At 48.8% G+C, this 13,088-nt stretch overlaps 1 protein-coding gene across 3 annotated transcripts in view; it reads right to left on the bottom strand.

Annotated features, from left to right (window-relative positions):
- The window catches only part of GOLGA1 (golgin A1), a 42,792-nt gene that overhangs the window by 11,808 nt on the left and 17,896 nt on the right, over window positions 1-13,088 (bottom strand). For all 3 annotated transcript variants that reach the window (XR_009246628.1, XM_058672562.1, XM_058672563.1), the window contains 5 exons: window positions 11,573-11,698; window positions 10,467-10,562; window positions 6,961-7,056; window positions 5,810-5,938; window positions 5,211-5,306 (listed from right to left, as the gene is read on the bottom strand). Coding sequence is in view for 2 of the 3 variants with exons in the window: in XM_058672562.1 (XP_058528545.1) it covers window positions 5,211-5,306; window positions 5,810-5,938; window positions 6,961-7,056; window positions 10,467-10,562; window positions 11,573-11,698 (543 nt within the window). In the remaining variant the exon portion in view is untranslated. The remainder of the gene's footprint in view (window positions 1-5,210; window positions 5,307-5,809; window positions 5,939-6,960; window positions 7,057-10,466; window positions 10,563-11,572; window positions 11,699-13,088) is intronic.

Raw genomic sequence — 13,088 nt, 5'->3', positions numbered from 1 at the left:
GTCCCAGCTTCCCTAGAAGAGAGCTCCTGCTGAGGCCCTGTTATCCACAAGGTCATCTGGACTGAATTCCTGCCTCCCAACACTTGGGGGCTTTTTTTTTTTTTATTGGAAAGCATATTTAGAGAGACAGAAATTCCATCTGCTGGTTCATTCTCCACATGGAGACACTTCACTTCCAATCCAGCTTACTGTCTGGGATCAGCACCAGTAGATGGTCCATACACATTTGGGCTCCTGCTACCCACATGAGACCCAGAAAAAGCTCCTGGCTCCTGACTCAGGCCTAGCCAAGCCCTGCTCACTCTGGCCCTTTGGAGAGTGAACCAACAGATGGAAGATTTCTCTCTGTCTCCCATTCACGTGGGAGACCTGGAAGAAGCTCCTGGCTCCTGGCTTTGGACTGGCTCAGCTCTGGCTTGCACAGTCACTTGGGGAATAACTAGTGGACGGAATCTTTCTCTCTGTGTCTCCTTTTCTTTGTGTATCTTTTTGATAAAAATACATACATCTTAAACATATCTTTTTTCTAATTTCCCTTTGGATTTTTTTTTACCAGGTAACACGGAAGCATAATTATTTATTTTTAATTACTTAATTTTCATTTTGTTTGCAATGCAGACAGACACAGAGCTAGATGAGCACTATCTCCCTACTGCTGACACCCTCTAGATGTCTGACACAGCCAGGGTTGGGCCAGGCCAGAAGCCACGAGCCCAGAACTTAACCTTAGTCTGCAAGGTAGGTGGCAGGGACTGAACTACGTGGGCCCTCAGTAACAATATCCCAGGGGATGCGCTGGCAAGCAGCTAGACTGAAAGGAAAGTAGCCAGAATTTATAATAGGCACTCCAATACCAGATGTGGGCATCCCAAGGAGTGACACAGCTGTGCCCAAGCCCACCTAAGGAAGTACTTCTGTTCATTGTATTACAAGATGTATTTATTTATTTTTTATTGGAAAGGCAGACTTAAAGAGAGAAGGAGAGACTGAGAGAAAGATCCTCCATCCACTGATTCACTCCCCAAGTGGATACAATGGCCAGAGCTGAGCTGATCTGAAGCCAGGAGCCAGAAATTTCTTCAGGGTCTCCTATACAGGTGTAGGGTCCCAAGGCTTTGGGCTGTCCTCAACTGCTTTCCCAGGCCACAAGGAAGCTGGTTGGGAAGTGGAGCAGCTGGTACACGAACTGGAGCCCATCTGGGATCCTGGCACTTGAAGGGAGAGGATTAGCCAATGAGCCATTGCGTTGGGCTCAAAAGGCAGCTTTTCATATTGTTTAAAATGATTGATTCCTAGTTTAATTACCTTATGGTCAGAGAATATAACTTTACAGGAGTTTAACCCGTTGAAACTTCTGGAGACTTGCTTTACAGGCAATCATTCCATACATCCTATGTACATGCAAAAGGCTATTTGTGGGATTCTTCAAAAGGTTGTGGAAAAAGGATTAAATGGTAACTTTCAGTTTTTCCTGTTTTAATTATTCATGTAATTCAAAGTCAGATCCTGTGTTCTGATTTTGATGTCTGTTAGCCAGAAATTACTGAGAGGTACCAGGGATCACAGAGTCCATCACTACAGAGACCAGGGATCACTGTGACCATCGCTATAGCGACCAGGCCTAGAGATTACTGTCATTAGTCATTCAGCTAGCCCTGTACGTATGTACACACACACACACACACACACACACAGTCACGTGTCATTCAGCTAGCCCTGTACGTACATACACACACAGAGTCACGTGTCATTCAGCTAGCCCTGTACGTACACACACACACACACACACAGTCACGTGTCATTCAGCTAGCCCTGTACGTACACACACGCACACACAGTCACGTGTCATTCAGCTAGCCCTGTACGTACACACACGCACACACACAGTCACGTGTCATTCAGCTAGCCCTGTACGTACACACACACACACACACACACACACAGAGTCACGTGTCATTCAGCTAGCCCTGTACGTACGTACACACACACACACACAGTCACGTGTCATTCAGCTAGCCCTGTACGTACACACACACACACACACACACACAGTCACGTGTCATTCAGCTAGCCCTGTACGTACACACACGCACACAGTCACGTGTCATTCAGCTAGCCCTGTACGTACACACACACACACACACAGTCACGTGTCATTCAGCTAGCCCTGTACGTACGTATACACACACACACACAGTCACGTGTCATTCAGCTAGCCCTGTACGTACGTATACACACACACACACACACAGTCACGTGTCATTCAGCTAGCCCTGTACGTACACACACACACACAGTCACGTGTCATTCAGCTAGCCCTGTACGTACGTCACACACACACACACACACAGTCACCTGTCATTCAGCTAGCCCTGTACGTATGTACACACACACACACACAGAGTCACGTGTCATTCAGCTAGCCCTGTACGTACACACACACACACAGTCACGTGTCATTCAGCTAGCCCTGTACGTACACACACACACACACAGTCACGTGTCATTCAGCTAACCCTGTATGTACACACACACACACACAGTCACGTGTCATTCAGCTAGCCCTGTATGTACACACACACACACACACACACACAGTCACGTGTGATTCAGCTGGCCCTCCTTGCACGCACCAGGCACACCTGCACCTGACACTGTATACAGCCTCTGGAGATTCCCTGCGGCCGACACCTACTGGGGAGCCGGAGATCCGTCTCAACAGCCTGCACTGCCCTGGCAGCAGCAGCAGCCCCAGCACACTGACCCGCCTGGACATGTCAACACTGAGAATGGAGTTCTAGGCTTGTGGCACCCAGCAGTCAGCTCCAACATCTTCCTTCTAATTTCTTTCATTCAATCAGTGGCAAGTCCTAAAAGTTCCATTGATACAGAAGATCTGCATCTGTTATTTTAACTGTTAATTTTTAAAATATTTATTTATTTTTATTATTAAAGCAGATCTATATAGAGTAGGAGAGAAAAAGATCTTCCATCCACTGGTTCACTCCCCAGGTAGCTGAAACGGCCAGAGCTGAGCTGATTCAAAGCCAGGAGTCAGGAGATTCTTTCAAGTCTCCCTTATGTGTGCAGGGTCCCAAGGCTTTGGGCCGTCCTCTACTGTTTTCCAAGGCCACAAGCAGGGAGCTGGAAGGAAGTAGAGCATCCAGGACAAGATCCGGCACCCATATGGGACCCCAGCACTTGAAGGGGGAGGATTAGCCAATTGAGCCATTGTGCTGGGTCCTTCCTAACCACTAATATTTTGTTTTTATTTATTTTTTTAACCATTAATTTTTTAAATGATCATTACAGAAGTGAGAGGATGGAGACTGCAGAACCACATGGGCCAGAGGAAACCTTTTACAACAAACTTCTCACAGCTCACCTGTGCAACAGTCTCCCCTTGCACCTTCTGATCCCCGCCTACTTTCTCTCCCCACTACCAAAGCTCTTTCAACAGACCAAGCTCCTCACTCTAGTGGGCCTTTGCATCTGTCATTTCTTCTGTCTGGAGCACTGTTCCTCAAGAAGCCACTCACATGCTTGTCTTCTCACTATTCCTGTCTTCTGCTCCATGTCGCCAGAAGCTTCCTTAACCACTAGGCTGAGAAGTGCCCTCTCTACCTGCTCTGCCTGTCCTCTGCTTGCATTTCCTCTTCACAGCATTCATTATCTTTCATCCCTAACTTACTGTCTCCAGGTACGAGTGCAGGGGTGGAGGGAGAGGGGAAGCTGCCTGTTTTGTTCACAGCCTCATCTATACCTATAACGAGGGCCTGGCACTTGCAGGTCCTTGAACTTATTGCAGGATTACATGACAAAGCAAGTGACTTCCAAGTTCACGCTTCCCACCATGCAGCCTGTATGGCATGAGTGCCCGCACTGTTAGCCGAACACCTCCAAGGTGCAGGCGCCCAGTCCTGACTGTTGCACGGCACAGAAGATCCTAGTGCAGGCAGCATGCTGGGTAAGTACTGCCATCACATGCCAACTGCGATGCTGCGTCGAGGGCCTGGGAGGGGAAGGTGCTGCAGTGCCCAAGCTGAAGCTGCCATGTGGGGTGTCTGCACCCCACACTGAAATGCCTGGGACTTAGTACTCCTTGCGTTTTGGACCTCCCCAGGGAACCCAGACAGACCTCCTACCAGCTGTTGGTCTTGACCAGCCCCAGTGCTTGTGGGGCTTTGGAGAATTTCGGAGCGCTCTCTCTCTCAGCCCTCTCTCTGTTCTTTCAAATAAATAAAAACAATTTTTTAGATTTATTTATTTTTTAATTGGAAAGTCATATACACAGAGAGGAGAGACAGAGAGGAAGATCTTCCATCTGATGATTCATCCCACAAGTGGCCGCAACGGCCAGAGCTGAGGCGATCTGAACCAGGAGCCCTGAGTTTCTTCTGGGTCTCCCATGTGGGTGCAGCATCCCAAGACCTTGGGCCATCCTTGACTGCTCTCCCAGGCTACAAGCTGGAGCTGGATGGGAAACGGGGCCGCCGGGAATAGAACTGGCGCCTATATGGGATCCCGGTGCATGCAAAGCAAGGACGTTAGCCGCTAGGCTACTGCTCCAGGCCCAAATGATTAAAATTTTAAAGATGTGGGTTCTCTTGGGCCCAAAGCCCAAAGCCTTGGGACACTGAGCCTAAGTGGGAGACCCAGAAGAAGCTCCTGACTCCTGGCTTTGAATCGGCTCAGCTCCAGCCTTTGTGGCCACTTGTGTGTGTGGTGGGGGGTGGCGATCACCTGATGGAAGATCTTCCTCGTCTCTCCTCCTCTCTGTATATCTGACTTTCAAACAAACAAACCCAAGTTTACAAAAGGGAAGGCCATGCCAAGCGTGTGTGTTCATTACTGTACATGAACACACATGAATCCTTGTGAACTTCAAGGCCCTGCCGTGAAGCACGACTTTCAGGACGCTAATGATACTAGCACAGAGGAGTTGCTGGGCCTTGGTGGTCCAAGGCTAGACCAGACCCACCTGCACCTCACTATGGATCTGCGACTCAATGACTTATCGTTTTCCCATCATTCTGGATCTGAGAGGACATGAGGACAGTGTGGGCAGCTGTCTAACAGAACTACTGACCACAGACGTGGTCCATTCGTTCTCTGTAACTGTAAATGTGGAATGTCACCTTGGCCATGCCAAACAGACGTGGCAGAGACTGGAATGCTTCTGTGAAACTCTGAGTCACTCAGATAAATACCTTCAGCTTCTTCAGTTCCCCCTGATGGTGCTGTAAAGAGTGCTCGCATTCATTCCTGCTCTCCTTAAGGGCAGCGTTTTCTTCCTTCAGTTCTCGCTGCAAGTGAAGCAGAGCAGCTGTGAGGAGACAAGCCCTTCACTCCCACAGAGCCCAGGCACAGTGCCCTGGCACAGCTTTCATAGGCCAACTTTGAAAGGGCACTCTTTTTGTTTTTGGTTACTGCAGGGGGGACAAGAGAACGCAGGTGGGGCTGAGAAAGATAGAACTTGAAAATCTCCTACAACGTAGTGAGGCACATGATTTCTGACACCATGGGATGGCAGAGGAACTGTGTGAGGGAGAAGCCATTCAGGAGGAGCAATGTGAAATTCAGAAAGCGTCAGAAGGTTCTGTGGGCCTAAGAAAAGAGAAAACGCATCCATGCAGGTCCTCTGGCCTTTCCACTCTGCTTTTTGCAAGGAGGTGCTCCCCTGGGAATGGAAGACTGATCTGGCAAGTGGCGGAAGCTCAGCACGGGGCTTCCTGCTGAGCCTGGGCAGACCGGGCTGGGCAGGGGCCTGGCATCCCATGGGGTCTCCCTGCACTCCTGAAACACTTACCATCCTTTGCTCCGCGGCTGTCTGCTCAGCTGCCCGTGCGACCTCCAGAGCAGCAAGCTGGGCCTCGAGGGTGTGGGTGTGCTCCGTGCATTGCTGCCGCACGTGGTTGCTCTCTTGGTTTGCAGCAGCCTGCAGGCACACCAGTGGACAGCTGGTCAAGAGGCAGCCCTATTCTGGCGACTGCCAGAAACAGTGCTTCAGAGCCAACGTTGTGGCAAAGCTAGTTAAGCCCCTGCCCGCTATGTTGGCATCCTGTACAGACATCAGTTCAAGTCCTGGGTGCTCCATCTTCATACCAGCTCCCCACCAGTGCTCGGGGTGATTTGAACAGAGACCCAGTTCCCTACTTGTCACAGCCACTTGGTGAGTAGAGCAGCAGATGAAAGATTTCTCTCTGTGTCTTCTTGTTACTCTCTGCCTTTCAAATGAATGAATGACTATTTGGAAGAAATAATGGATATAAAAAGAAAAAAGCAACAAGGCTCCCTCCTGTGGTCCTGCTTGGTTGCAGATTCAGCTGCTCCTGAGTCTTGGCCCATCCTGGGAGGTGGAGTGTGGCCTGGGCTTGGATGCCATCATCCCTTGGGGCAGTGGGCACAGCACTCAGTACTAGCCAATCCTCAGACACGGCCTTTCCTGCTGCTGCTCAGTGTTGGCACCCTCACAGTGGTGAAAGCCAGGGTGTTGCCCTAATGAAGGCGTGAGTGCTGCCACTGACTGGGCGGTGAGACAGTCAATGTTTGAGTGACCCAGGGTACTGGGCCTGACCCTCTGCCACGAGCTGCTACGCTATGCGGACTGACTGCAGACATGGGCATGGCCTCCACGCAGTGCCCGGCTGCTGTACACGTGAAACATACTGGCTGCTCTAACCTCCCTGGCTCCTAACTCAGTAACCTGACTGGGGCTGAGCCCTCGACATCACAGGGCTCTCCATGCTTCTGCCTAAGAGCCCTGGAGCTGGGCAGGGCTCGACGGCCAAGACAGGTGGACACAGCCCATCAGCCCACTTCGCTGGAGAATTCAGGCCCCGCAGCGGCTCCTGCCTCCCTATTCCTGCTACCGCAGATGGTGGAAGGGAGCCTGGGGCAGCGGCCAGGCACCGGGCAGGGCATGGCGGCTGGCCTGCAGCAGCCGCAGGGACCACTCACCAGCTGCTGGATCTGCACCTCCTGGGCAGCCACGACGTCGCTGCTTTGCCGGAGCCTTTCCTCAGACGCCTGCAGAGTTGCCTCGAGGTCCCTCACCTGGAAACAGAGCATTCCTTCTGGTCAAGATGCTGAGCATGGAATCCACGGCTGCAAAAGGCAAGCTAATTCAGATAATGACACAGACGCACCGCAGCAAGTCAAAGGAGAAAAACCTCACCTGCAAGCCTGCTATATAGTGTTACCATTCTGCTGTCTTTTCATTCAATTTTTTAAAAAAACGACATGGGTTTCTTCAGTTTTGTTTATAGTTTTAATAAAACAATATAAAACTTTCTATATTTCCCCCTCAAATTTCCTGCTGTGTTTAATCTTGAGACCATAAATTATTTTCGGAGTGTTTTATAATTTCAGACCTGCGGGCCCTTGGGTTCATTTTTTTCGTCTAAAATATTTCAAGTTAACATTTTCAGAGGACTTGTCTACCCAGCTTTAATCACTTCCTTCACACAGACTCTTACCACCTGCAATGCCAGTATCTGATTCGGGCACCAGTTTGTGTCCCAGTTACACCACTTACAACCCAGCTCCCTGCTAATGCACCTGGGAAAGCAGCGGAAGATGGCCCAAGTCCATGTATCCCTACTCCCGCAGGGGAGACCTGGATGAAGTTCCTGGCTGTTATGGCTGTTGGCGAGTAAACCAGAGAAGGAAATACCTCCTTTTCATTCTCCTTCTCACTCTTTTTATTTTAAATTATTTTTCCAAAGGATTTATTGTTTTTTATTGGAAAGGCAGATTTACAGAGAGAAGGAGAGACAGAGAGAAAGATTCTCTGTCCGCTGCTTTACTCCCCAAGAGGCTGCAACTATTGGGGCTAAATTGATCCAAAGCCAGGAACCAGGAGTCACGAGTTTCCTCTTGATCTCCCACGTGGGTGCAGGGTCCCAAGGCTGTGGACCATGCTCTGTTGCCTTCCCAGGTCACAAGATGGGAAGTAGATCAGCTGGGACATGAACTGGCGCCCACATGGAACCCCAGCATACTGCAAGGCAGGGATTTTAGTTACTGAGCCATCGTGCCAGCTCATGTAACTCTGACTTTCAAATACATAATACATAACATAAATCCACGCAAAAAAAAAAAAAAAGAATGAATTTCTGCTCACAGAGAATCAAGATGGCATAATACGGTAAGGACATGTTTAAACATATGGAGAAATATTAGCCAGTGTGAAACAGAGAGGGCACATTCCAGGAAACAGAAGAGGACAGAACAACAGCAGAGGGGTACCTGGAGATGGACAGACACAGGAGACCAGTGGAGACAATGGTGTGGTGTTGCAGTGACCGATACTCTAGTGGCATTCAGTCAACAGTGATTTGAACTGCACCTGCAGCCAGAACTCCACTAGCTACAAGATGGGAAGGGACGTTTACCAGGAGCTCCAGAGGTGAACTCAGACAAAGAACTACTCGTCCTGCTGGTCTGTTTGATTTGACCAGGAGCAGAGACAGAGTGGCACATCCCAGATGGGCAGTGTGGGAACAGGGTGGATTTCATAGCCCAGTCCGCCTCCTAGAGCTGTATCGGGCGCCATTTTGTTCAAGGAGGCAAGGGCTATGGAGCAGGACTGCACATGCACTGAGCTGGGAGTGAACTCATTTCCAACTCAGTGAACTGTAACAATGTGGCATCCTACAGGTTCCACCCAAGACAGGGCTAGGTGGCCCTCAGACCTGATGGCCAGCAGATTAAGAACTCTAGCAGTGGCATATCAGGTGTCATTTCTTAGTCTGGCAAAGAATTTAAGTCTGCAGGGGACAACAGTGAGCTGTGCATGTGCTGAGCTTGGCGAGAACTCACTGAGCTCAGTGGCTTGCACTGGTTCCACAGGAAAATAATACTGACTATGGCTTTGTACAGGTTAAAATAGGTCCATGTGGCTCTCAGACCTAACAGCCAACAGGCTCTGGCAAGATCAGCACCACCAACAACCTAGCTATATTGGACACCTGGTATCTCCCTAATCTTGGGATCTGCTCCAACCGGAAGTGGGAGAAAGGCTGCACAGACAACGGTGCAGCCTCTGCACAGTATCACAGGAGGTGAAGATTGGTGAGCCAGGAGCTGGGGCTACAGAGACCAAGGTGGAAATCTAATGTAAGAACCCAGACCTGGAACTTGCTGCAGGGAGTGGCACAAGTGACTGCAAACAAAGAGCTGTGTAGAAACTGCAATAAGTAAAATCAAACTGTAGACCTGTGGGTGACAGAGCTTAGAAACCTGCCCCAAGGAGAAGAATCTGATAACCAGAAGTACAATGACCAAGAGCAAAAGAACAGACAGAGGCACAATGAATATTACTGAAGACTCCCCTGCAAAGGAGCAAAACCCTTCGCCAACCTGAGTTCACTGAGGAAGACATCGAGAAAACGGGGGGATACAGAATACAAAACACTTGTTATAAAACTTCTTATTTCCACTGGCAATGCCTACACAATATCTCTGAGAAAAAAAAAAAAAAACTTATCAACAACAAGAAGCACGTAACGCAGGCATTCAAGGTATTCCAGGAATATGTCACAGTAGAAATGAATCAAATGGGCCCAGCGCAATAGCACAGTGATTAAAGTCCTGGCCTTGAACACGCCCAGCATCCCATATGGTCACCGGTTCTAATCCCAGCAGCCCTGCTTCGTCCAGCTCCCTGTTTGTGGCCAGGGAAAGCAGTGCAAGATGAACCAAAACCCTGGGACCCTGCACCCACGTGGGAGACCTGGAAGAGGCTCCTGGCTCCTGATTGGCTCAACTCCAGCTGTTGTGGCCGCTTGGAGAGTCGCCTATAGAAGACATATCTCACCAACAAAGATCAGAGGAAACTGTATCTCACAGATTTTGATTTTTTTGTTAGTTTCATCTCTTCAACACTTTCTTCTGATTAAATTCTTCAGTGATTCATAGATCATACAGAAGCATCATTTTCTTCAAGAAGGTTCTTGATTTTCTTTTTCATTTTTTCAGTGACACATTAGTCATTCAGTAGAATGTTATTTAACATCATGGTGCTGTTAATTTTTTTTTTCTTCTTGTTTTGATACTGTATTGTGGTTTTTCATGTAAGGGGATGTGTAGTAACTGTGTCATGGTGACTATCATATCCAGATGTGAGGATACAATGCAGTATGCATCTCTACTTCCAGACAAAGATGGACTCCCCCAATCAAACTGTTTACTTTATCTTGACAATAGGATGCTGGACTCTCTGCCATTGTCCATGCCTGCAATGATGGACATATGACTGTGTATGAAGAACTATACTATAGTAACGATATAGGGGAACTCAGTGAGAGGGGAGGGACTTGGGGAGGGGAAAAAGGAAATCCCATGACCTGTGGAACTGTTATCTCTGTAACTCTTTCAAATAAATAAATTAATCTTAAAAATAAAAGGAGTGGGATCTCTTGGCCATGCCACGTAATTCAGCCATTACCACCCAAGCACAGTACCCGGGTCTCCAGCTCCTCCACAGCACTGGCCTGGCTGCCTCTGGCTGCCAGAAGCTGCTGTCTGACATCCTCCAAGTTCTGCTCAGCAAGTGTTTTCTGTAAGTGGAGAGAAGAGTGAAAGAAAGCCGTCATTTCTCCAATGCATGAGCAGTCATTGTACCTACAACACACTCACACAGTGCCTTGTGCTGGGCCTAAAGGTCGTAAACATCCCAGGTGAGGGTGGGTTTTGTGGACAACATACTATGCTGCTGCTTGCAACACTCTCATCTCATGCTGAGGCGCTGGTTCATATACTGGCTACTCTGCTTCACATCCAGCTTCCTGCTAAATGCATCCTAGGATGCATCAAATGGCGGTTCACATCCTCAGGCCCCATCACTGACATGTTGCTGTTTAGGAGGATACGACTGGCAGTGAGCAAGGAAGGCTGTGTCAGGGGGTGCACAAGGAGACTGCTGCTCAAACTCCCTGAAGAACAATGGCAGTGGAGATGGAGAGGAGTGCGAGCAGCCAAGCTGACCCACTGGTTCACGACCCAAATGCAACCAAGCTCTCTCAGCTGGGCAAAGGCAGGCCTCTCATGTGGGTGTCAGGGACTCAGCTACCTGAGCCATCACTGCTGCTGGAGGGGGGATAACTCAAGGTGGATGTAAGGGTGTAAACCAGGACGCATCTATGGTTTCGTTACATCTGCCATGGTGAGACACAAACAGGAGGGGAAGAATGTGAGCAGATGACGAGCAGAGACCTAATGAGAAAAGCTATCCACGTCACTGCAGAAGTGGCCAGCCCACTCAAGGGCTTCCCCCAGCTAAGACCACCCTGTTCCACAGAATTCTGTTCATGCCAAACAACAGACAGTAACAATTTCCCCACCCCAATGGAGAGGACAGCAGAATGGAAAAGAGGGCAGTGTGGCAAACGGCCCACGTGCTAACTTGCAACTGCCTCTCTCTCTAAAGAAAGCCTGTGAGCCCCGGGTGTTAAGGCTGCTTGTGACGTCAGCTGAAGAGTTCAAGGCCTCAGGGAGCACTGCCCTCGCCAGGCTGCTCGCGGACCAGCAGCTCTGCTCTGAACACTGAGGGGCATAGTGCCAAAGTTACCTCTCTCAGGAGTTCCTGCAAATGCTCTTCCCCTGACAAGTTCTGTTCCAGTCTCTTCTCCAAGGACGCGACCTTCTCTTGCAAGTGTGTGATCACTATGTTCTTGTCCTGAGTTTCAGCAGTGACCTGTTGGCAAACACAAGGATCACACAACACTCTAAGCCCCCTTTCCTTCCCTTCCCATTTTCCCATGGCCCAGCTGGCTTCCCTGAAGGGTCTCGGATGAGCAGGGGTCCAGGAGTCACATGCTGAAAACTGCTGTTCAACAAATATTTACCATACAGTTTAACTCCAAATCATTCCTCAAAATCAATGAAAATATATGCCATGCATATTTTATGCACAAATGGTCAAAGTTTATTAATTCATGTTAGCTAAAAACTGGGAAAAACCCAATGTCCATCAAAGATAACTAGACAGAAAAAGGGCAAAAAATAAATGGAGAGTTAATTTCATTTGTCCTAAGAAAGGGTTAATTAGAACTCAGCAGTAAAGAGAAATGCACTGTATACACAGCAGTAATTGACTGTAAAAATACTACGCGAAATTTGGGCTTGGCGCAGCAGCCTAGTGGCTAAAGTCCTTGCCTTGCACACGCCAGGATCCCATTGGGTGCTGGTTCTAATCCCTAAGGCCCTGCTTCCCATCCAGCTCCCTCCTTGCGGCCTGGGAAAGCAGTTGAGGACGGCCCAAAGCCTCGGGACCCTGCAACTGCGTGGGAGACCTGGAGGAAGCTCCTGGCTCCTGGCATCGAATTGGCACAACTCCGGCCTTTGCGGATGCTTGGGGAGTGAATCATTGAACGGAAGATCTTCCTCTCTGTCTCTCCTCATCTCTGTATATCTGAATTTCCAATAAAAGTAAAATGAATCTTAAAAAAAAACACTATACAAATATATGTGTAAGTAATAGCACTGCTACATGCCAGAGCTAAACACACACACAAAATGACAACTTATAAGCTGCCCCAAAAAACCCATAAAACAACAAAACCATAAAGAACAAAAATGCCTGGGGGTCCAATGCGACAACCTAGTGGCTAATCCTTCGTCTTGCAATCCCCGGGATCCCATATAAGCACCAGTTCATGTCCTGGCAGCTCCACTTCCCATCCAGCTCCCTGCTTGTGGCCTGGGAAAGCAGTCGAGGACGGCCTAAAGCCTGGGACTCTGTATCCAGGTGGGAGACCTGCAAGAAGCTCCTGGCTTAGGATTGGCTCTGGCCATTGTGGCCACTTGGGGAGTGAACCAGCAGATGGAAGATCTTTCTGTCTGTCCTTCTCTATAAATCTGCCTTTCCAATACAAATTAAAATAAATATTACAAAAAAAAAGATCCTAGAATGAATGAGGGGCCATAGTCTGACCTTCCATGTTATGCCTGGCTTTCTGATGACAACAACGGTTTGCTCTCAAAAGTGTGTCTATCCTCCTCCTCCTACCCAGGAGCTAGAAAGGCACTTCCTGGCATGCAGAGTCTTTGCATAAGAAAAATCTAGTGCCATTATTTAAGACTTG

The sequence above is a fragment of the Ochotona princeps genome, chromosome 14, assembly GCF_030435755.1.
Source record: "Ochotona princeps isolate mOchPri1 chromosome 14, mOchPri1.hap1, whole genome shotgun sequence".
Taxonomy (NCBI): domain Eukaryota; kingdom Metazoa; phylum Chordata; class Mammalia; order Lagomorpha; family Ochotonidae; genus Ochotona; species Ochotona princeps.
This window is presented reverse-complemented; position numbering and strand designations above follow the sequence as displayed.